Below are 8515 nucleotides of genomic sequence, written 5' to 3' on the forward strand. Positions count from 1 at the left end.
TTTGGCTCACCGGCGACCCAAAGAAGGTGGCAAAGTCAGGCCGCCGGTGAGCAGAGAGATTTTAGGGTTTTGGTTTTTGGGGTTAGAAAGAAGGCAGAGAGAAAGTTTTAGAAAGAGAAAGTTTAGATGCTGCCTTGTTGTATGAAGATTAAATTGCAAAAGTTAAGATGAACAGAAATGTTGCAACTAAAACAAAACCAGGAGGCCCTATCAAAGTAAATAGTTATCCTTGAAATAAAAAGTGATAGCTCTATCAAGTTAATTGTGAGATCGTCTCATACCGTGCAATTGTGCAAGACACCCTTCCATACATCTAATTCTTGTCAAGAGCAAAATGATGGATTGGCAAGTTTCTTGTTTCTTGTTTATTGTTAGCTTTACTTAGTTGTACACTTTAAAAAGAGTCGAGTTTGTTTACAGAAAACAGTTAAAAGAATAGTATAGTTTCTAATCTGGAAAAATGATGTGTAAAATTACAGAAAGTGAAAGGGATGAACAGCTTTATGCAATCCCAACCAAAATAGCTTATGAAATACTACTGGAAAATCCAATAACCATTCAAATTTAAAAAAAAAAAAAAAAAAAACAGTAGTTTCCTGGAGGTAAAGTGACAGATTTTGAGGAGTAGTCTCTCTTTGCACCTTTCAGTATCCTGTACACCAATTTCCCACCAACAAATGGGAAATTTAGGCAAATTATCCATCCAATTGCAGCTTCTTTATGCCTGGGAAAGATGGGAGGATCGCGACTATAGCATCACCATATCCCACAGGTTCTGTTGAAAAACCAAGATCAGTAAAGCAAACCAGAAAAAAAAAAAAAAGGAAAAAAATCAATTCATTTATGAAGAAATTGCAGAAAAATCATCAAGAAATAGCAGAAAATTTAATGAACATACCGCCATCCTGACGTAGGATCTTTGTAACTTCACCAGATACATCTGACTGTCATTGGAAAGATGAAATTGGAGAAATTAGTTACTACTGTAACAAAATTACAAAGGCACGGATAAAACAATCAACTTTCCCAATTTAGCGTATTTTAAACAAATATTGTGATCAAGTCATAGAGAAAAGAGAGGCACATTTTAAACAATGATTCGAAAGAATGAATCCAGTACCTCAACTGGTATTTCGCCACCTAGCTGATCAATGTAGCATATCACTTGCCCCTCCTTAACTACTTGCTTCTGTTTATATGAAAAACAAATGTTAATAAGACACTCTTATAGTAATTGACAGTATCATGGTCTGTAACCATAAAAATTCACGGAAAGGGTTCAACTTTATATTTCACAGAAAATTAGTCATCAAAATAACTTTCAAGTACTGGAAAAAAAGAAAAAAAACATTCCTTCTATTTCTCTCCAAAACTCGAAATCATTTATCCTCTGTAATCCGCATAATGAAAGAACAAATAACCTGAATAAAAACCTCCCTGTTACCCTCTCTCTCTCCCTTTCTTACTAACCAAAGAGGTTCCATTAAAAGGGGAAAAACCCACAAGAATTTTGAGAGGACTTTGCAAAGGGGTGAAATAATATACTCCCTCTGTCCCAAAATGTTCTTTACGTTTGGTATTTTGCACGCGTTTTAACGTATAATAAAGATTCATTCTTTTCTTTTTTAAATGGAAATTATTCCATCGTTAATCCTGTTTTTATTTTTTTTCCAAAATCTGACATTTATTGTCTTTTTGGATATAGTGAAAACAACTTTTATTTTTTTATTAAGAAAATAAACTCAAATAAAACTTCAATCCACCAACCATTCCAACAACAAATGAGATTATTTTATTTAACTTTTGAACCAATTATGGAAAACCACACAAATTATTTATAAAAGGAAAGATTTCCCAATGTAAAAAACATTTTGGGACACCCAAAAAGGAGTATGTAAAAAACATTTTGGGACGGAGGGAGTACCTCTTTGCAAGCTGGAGGCGCACGCTTCCCTTTAATGGTTCGACATCTCCGGAAAAACCCAACCTGTGTCATCAATGACATCAAAATTTTCAATGTACAGATACAGGGTATTTCCAAAGCAGAGTCACTTAATACCAGGATTCTCACCTTTGGTGATTGAATTATTACGAATCCTTCATCTGCAGCTCTCTCTAGCAAGGTGCCGTGAGTTATATCTAAAGGCCCTGCCTTGGTGATGGCTAATGAAGATGGCGAGACTGGACCATTCAAAGAAGGTGCCTCTACTGCTGTGTTTGCACTCATAGAAACCGAACCCGGCGTAGGCAAAGACGGAGGAGGGTTAACACCCTCGGACAAGGCCCTTGTTACATGAAGGTGAAAGCCATTAAGCTAATCTTGCAAAAAAAATTAAAGCTATTAGAAATTTGAAGATGTCTTGTATGTACTAAACAAACTGTCCGAGTTACAATTATTAAAACTGAGAATAAAAATTCGTTTGAGTGTAAATTATATTCCAGAAAATAAATATTACACACCCTCAGCAGGTTTCAAGCAATAGAAGTTATCTTTGATGCAGCTAGTGTGATGAGTGTAATATTGGTAGCTAAACACAGCCTTTAGACTGGCATTTATTGCGGCCCGTTTGGTAGCCGTTAATAAATGGCGGGAGTGGGAATAAATCTAAGTGTTATTTGGCGAGAAAAATAACATCATAATGTCCGTGGTAATGAAACTTTATCTCAAACTTGGTGTTTTTCATCATGAATTTGCATTCCCACCCAATACCACTCCCCCAATGGTAAAGTGTGGTAATTGAAATTTATGAAGAAAAAGAGAGAATTTTAAGTGAACTAGCATTACCATGGGAATGGATATTGATTTTCCTTACAAATTTACATAAAAATCCATTTCCATTGACACCATTATTGCCCGGCTACCAAACGAGCCATTAATACATCATTAATAGACTAAAACACTCATTTTTAACTAGTCTAAGTTTACAATTATCCAAAAAGCTTATCCCTTCAAGAACTTGTCCTTGGCCTTGATATGAACTGATGCCTAATAGACCCAAAAAAAGCATTTGGATAAGAATCACAAACAAAGAAATTCTTGTGGTGGGTTGTGTAGGAAAAACAGTAGCCAATCTAACCACCAAATAGAATGATAAGGGAACTTGTTAGGGAAATAATGAGGATGCCTGGAACTAATTTCAAACGAGGTCGTGAATCAGTAAATATAGGCTTTCCTCTGCCGTATTCTCCTACATTGATCCTTAACAATTTCATACCACTTCCAAATATCCATGTGGTCAAAGAATAATACGATTCTGTAATTTCCTAAATCCTACCTAAATGAGAATGGTAAATTAAAACAAAGATGAACACAGGAAACTTACTTTCAGTTCAAATTCTGCAATTGACGTTGTATCGCAGATTTCTGTTACCAATAATTTCACCTAACATAGTAAAAAGAAGCATCACATCTACCATGAACTTTATCAGGAAGAAAAAATGAGAAATCCATGTAGAAAAGGAAGGTAAGAATGCAGACAGAAGGGATTTATAAGAAAGAAACAGAAACAGAAAAGATGAAAGTTCACCAGAGAAAAATTCATTATATTCTTAATAATCATGAAACATAATGACTATTTGGCTAGCTTATTCATTCAGAATCCCACAAGACACAGAAAGCAATAAATAGAACTTCCTAGAAAAACTTAAATAGAATACAATTGTTGAAGACTGAATATCACAAACCCAACTAATAATCTTGTTTAGTTCAGCCCCCAAAACATCACTATCAAACAATTTACAAATTCAGTTGCAGACTTTGAAAGTGCTGCAAAACAACACCTTTGATAGAATACATGGATTTTGAAAAGAGATAAATAATGTGAATGAGATAAATAATGTGAATGATTTACAGAATCAAGAAACAGATGCAATGTCCAATGTCAGTCATCCCTCACTCATATATACAAATATCAAGTTTCCACAAAATCGGAAAAAAGTAGTACATCGTGGCACACAAATTCTACCAGTAAAATTTAATAGTGAAGGCATGGAGCTGAATCCAAATTTTCAGAACAGTAAATGATAAAACGCTAGGTTAAACTTGATATGACATGGAAATGAATATAACCTCGTCTGAATTTGGAATAAGCTGGCTAACTGAACCAGAGTTACTTTGCTCTTCTCCCACCTCTATTATTGAAGCGGCTGGCTCATCTGCACACGCATGCACATGGCAGTGTGAGCAACATGCAGGTATGAATAAAGGATAGCTACAGAGAGAAGAGATATTATTCCCTTTTCTTTTCTGTTATATTCATTTCCAGCAAATGCTTGTTAAACTAAACAGTTTAGTTTTCTTTTTTACAGAAATCAAAGTTTTAATTCTTTGTAACATGGTACTGTCATTATGAAATAATTAGTAGCGTCTTAAATTAAAATATCTTGCCAAACTAGATTAATGATTTACATATCCACATGGGAAAAAATGATTCACATTTAACAACAATGTAATACATCCTAAAATGTTTATTTGGGTCTCTTGTTTTTTCACGGAAGTTCTACATAGTGCAACTATGTTTTAGGTGCAACTATGTTTTAGGTTTTGTACACGGTGCAACTATGTTTTGGATTTTGTACATGATGAACAATATACCTTTGGCCTTTATATGGTGACGTTGAGGTTATGACACCAGTCCACACCCTAAAGAAAATTGATTCGTGATAACAGATTTCAAGTATTTTGCACTTCCATAAAACTAATAATGTGAAGCAACTAAAAATATTATACTACTTATCAGTTATTTGCAGGTATTATATGAACATCTTTAAACTGACTTTTCAACAAAGTTAACATTCGAAACATCACTTGCGGGATTGTCCACAATACTAGATTCTTGTGAAGAAAATAAAAAACTTCCACTTGTGTTGTCTGTGTGTTTTTAAACTATATACTCCTATATCTCATAGAAAACAGAACTATAGAGAGACGTCCTCATTGATATTTCATCTGAAAGACCAAAGAAACATGGAAACATACAATTAAAAACAACTGCCCGCTTAAATATCTAAAATAATCTGGGTACTAACCCTTTCAAGAATATATCAGTACAAAAGTTGAGATATAGTTCTATGAACAGGCAATATGTTGCCGGTCTCCACATTTAGATTGTCCTTATAAGGATTACAAAGGTTAACTTCCTTTTAGTCGGGATAATGACAACACCGGAAAAAAAAAAAAAAATTAAAGAACACCATATCATTATACAAATATGCGCAGGATTTGGTCATATGATTTTATTCATGTACTTATTTGAGGCATCAGTCATCAAGAAATTGCCATATCAGAACTGGAAAAGAGCCTACTAGCCTAGACCACCTATACATAATGCTATGAACAAATCCTTATCTTAGTCCTGAAAAATAGACCATGAATATCTAGACGGTACCAAAACACAGAAGGAAACAAGTCTCGAAAGAAAAACAATCACATACTGCACCGCTTAAGGTGCAAACAAGCAATGTTTGCAATGATAATTGTGATGATAACAACAGTAATACCAGCTGTACCACTAGCAGACGGTAAAAATTGAAATGAAAAATAAGACAAAATTCAGTCATTGCTTACTTTCTGTGACTAACGATGCTTGAGCGCGGCACACAATTAATTCTTTATGTGAACTTTGTGACATTTTTAAACCAGAATTCTTCCATGAATTTGGCCTATTTCCTGCCCGAATAACACGTGGGAAGGATGCCAAAGAACAGCTTCTCCTGTTATTAAGCTTAGAGCTCAAAATTTGTGTGTTTGAAACACCTAAGCTACCTGAAATCAGACATAAACGACATAAATTTTTAATTTGATGAACTCATAATAGAATAGGCATCAAACACCATACTGAGTTCAAAATAGCATCTGATATTAGGAGAGACAAGATTTTTTCCGTAGTGAGGTTTGAAGCCAGGACGTGATATAAAAGTGACAAGCCAAAACTGAATGCCAACTATCTTTTGAGTACTCAACACTATCTGATTGCTTGAGTTGATAACATATTTAAATGGTTAAAGTTTCATGCTTGATTGTGAATTTGTATAGATCAGTTGCCAGGTAAGAAGCAGGATACTTACTGAATGTAAAAGTACAAAATCCACCATATGAAACTTATTGAATTAAGAAAAGTATCATGACGACACTTAACAATTAGTTCAATAGTAGTTACAATGGAAAAGCACAATATTTTGTCAATAATGTCGAGAACAAAGACAAATGATACACACATCTGGCAATAAGAAATTATACGAAGTATGTTGAAAGTGAAGCCAGTACTGAATCATCACAAAGTGAACCTTATCAACACATAAACTTGATTATTGATAAGAGACATAAATATGAGGCACTACTATGAAGCTCTAAAGAAATTCTTAGATGTTACAAACAAACAGAAAAATGATTAGTCCATTGATCGCCGAGATTTACTACATTTCATATTAATAAGCACCGGATCACAAAGGGACACGTTTAAGTAGGGACCAAATTGGTAAATAGGTGTTTCCCCCAGAAATAAAGGAAAGGGGCGGGTTTAGAGATATTTTTTGTTTGATTATTAGCTGATAGGAAGAGAGTTTGGATCAATCTTCTAGTTCTTCAAAGAAACTGGTAACAGAAGCATTCGTTCAAGAGATGATTGTAAATTTGAAGACAAGTTTATCAAAAGTTGTACTAACAGCTATTGAGAAAACGGATATTCAATGCTAATTCATCAATAACTTCCAAGTCCTTTCATGAAATCAACTAATCAAGCAGCTAAAAACCAACACCTATCAGTTAAATTTCCCCAAACAACTAATACAATGAGCTAGTGAAATCGGCTAAAGAATCAGCTAATGGTCACTGAAATCAGTTTTCAGACACCTAATTGCTGATCACAGAACCAGGCCAAAAGTAATTTAAAATCCCATATGTACGGGAAAATAGCAAAAGAGCAACATTTAAGTACCTAAACTAAACAATAAAAAAATCTTCTTTAACCTCAAATAAAAAGGCTAAACCTCTGAAACCTTCAAAATCCATAAACATCTACCCTGTTTGAGTGTTTGGTTACTTCGATTCCGATTTCAATTCCAATAACATGATAAAACTTATCAAATCCAATTCAACAATTCCCATGAAACAAGTTCTAAACTTTTTCCTCCATGGAAATACAATTTCGATGGAAACAATAAAACAGCAATAATCATGCAAGCAATTAAAAAAATTAACCCCATCATTCTTTTGCATATGATATAATTAAAATCTAAATCCCCAATTCAATCTATTATCAATACAGAAGCAAACCCAGAATCCAAATTCGGATAAAAGTCCGAAGAAAAAAAAACAAGATAATGGGTAAATAAATACATGGGAAGATGATGATTCATATAGCATAAAGTTTCGAACTTTAATAAAATTGAAGGGTTAGATACCAAGAGGGGAGAGAAAGAGGGACTTACTGGAAGCCATGGCAGTGGTTCAAAGTAGTTAGAGAGAGAAAGGAGGAGAGATAGATAGGTGGAGGGAATGAGAAAGCGCATGAAAGCCAAAACTGCAGAGCTCAGGATTAGCCGTTTTTTTGGGTGGAATTATAAATTGGAGAAATTGAAATTATTTTTTTTGGTGCAAAAAATAAAATAATTAACCCACAAATCTAGTCAAAGTTAGACCATAAATTATTGGACTGTATAACCTAGCTTTGGGTAAATTTGTTGGAGTTGGTTCACCTGTTTTTATTAGTACTCCGTATTTGCTAATTTGTTCAGGGAATTTTATTGACTATCTAAGAAATTAATATATGCGCATAGTAGATAATCTAATATCATGGACTATTATTGTCGAATACGAAAATTTATGTTACAAATAAATTCTACATATTTTATGAGATAGATTCCGACAAATTTGCCAATAAAATAAATAGTGTGTAATAAATAATACTATTCTATAATAAAACTTTGAAAAAGGAAATTACTTCATAAAATTTTCTTTCCATTATTTTTTAACTTCGAAAAAGGAAACTAAATAAAATTGCTTTCCTTCCTTAATTAGTTCCTGCGTAAGAAAACAAAAAGAGGTTAGAAGGGGAAATGATAAATCCAAGGAAGAATTTCACTTCTTCCAAGGAAATCACCTTTAAAAAAATGTGGATTTCCTTGGAAGAAGTAAAATTTTCCTTGGATTTATCACTTCCCGGTTAGAAGGATACTTTCCTTTTTGTATATGAGACTTTTTGAGGGGATAAATTTATACTCTCTCTATCCCTTAATATTCGCACCGTTTTGACTTTTTACACTATTCACATAATTTACTTTGACTCTATTTTATTTCTAGTATATATTATGAAACAAATGTTAGTATATGATATATTGTTGGCTTCATCTTAATAATATTCTCAAAATATTAATATTCTTAAAAGTTTTTGTAAGATGTAGTTAATATTGGTGGTCAAAGTTGTGTATTGGTAAGCGTGTCCAGTCAAAACGGTGCGAGTATTAAGGGACGGAGAGAGTATATATACATAGTACATGTATGTATATATACATAGGG

General features: G+C 33.5%; 1 protein-coding gene across 1 annotated transcript; it reads right to left on the reverse strand.

Moving 5' to 3' along the window:
- Positions 1 to 427: 427 nt before the first annotated feature.
- Positions 428 to 7585, reverse strand: LOC110798279 (uncharacterized). The gene is made up of 9 exons (XM_056842815.1): positions 7429 to 7585; positions 5567 to 5764; positions 4070 to 4155; positions 3324 to 3383; positions 2072 to 2314; positions 1925 to 1987; positions 1121 to 1189; positions 899 to 944; positions 428 to 775 (listed from the first exon to the last, which is right to left on the reverse strand). Exons 1-9 carry the CDS (start codon positions 7436 to 7438, stop codon positions 696 to 698), a joined length of 855 nt encoding a protein of 284 aa, XP_056698793.1. The 5' UTR covers positions 7439 to 7585; the 3' UTR covers positions 428 to 695.
- Between the last annotated feature and the right edge of the window lie 930 nt (positions 7586 to 8515).

The sequence above is a fragment of the Spinacia oleracea genome, chromosome 4 (assembly GCF_020520425.1).
Source record: "Spinacia oleracea cultivar Varoflay chromosome 4, BTI_SOV_V1, whole genome shotgun sequence".
In the NCBI taxonomy this organism is placed as follows: Eukaryota; Viridiplantae; Streptophyta; class Magnoliopsida; order Caryophyllales; family Amaranthaceae; genus Spinacia; species Spinacia oleracea.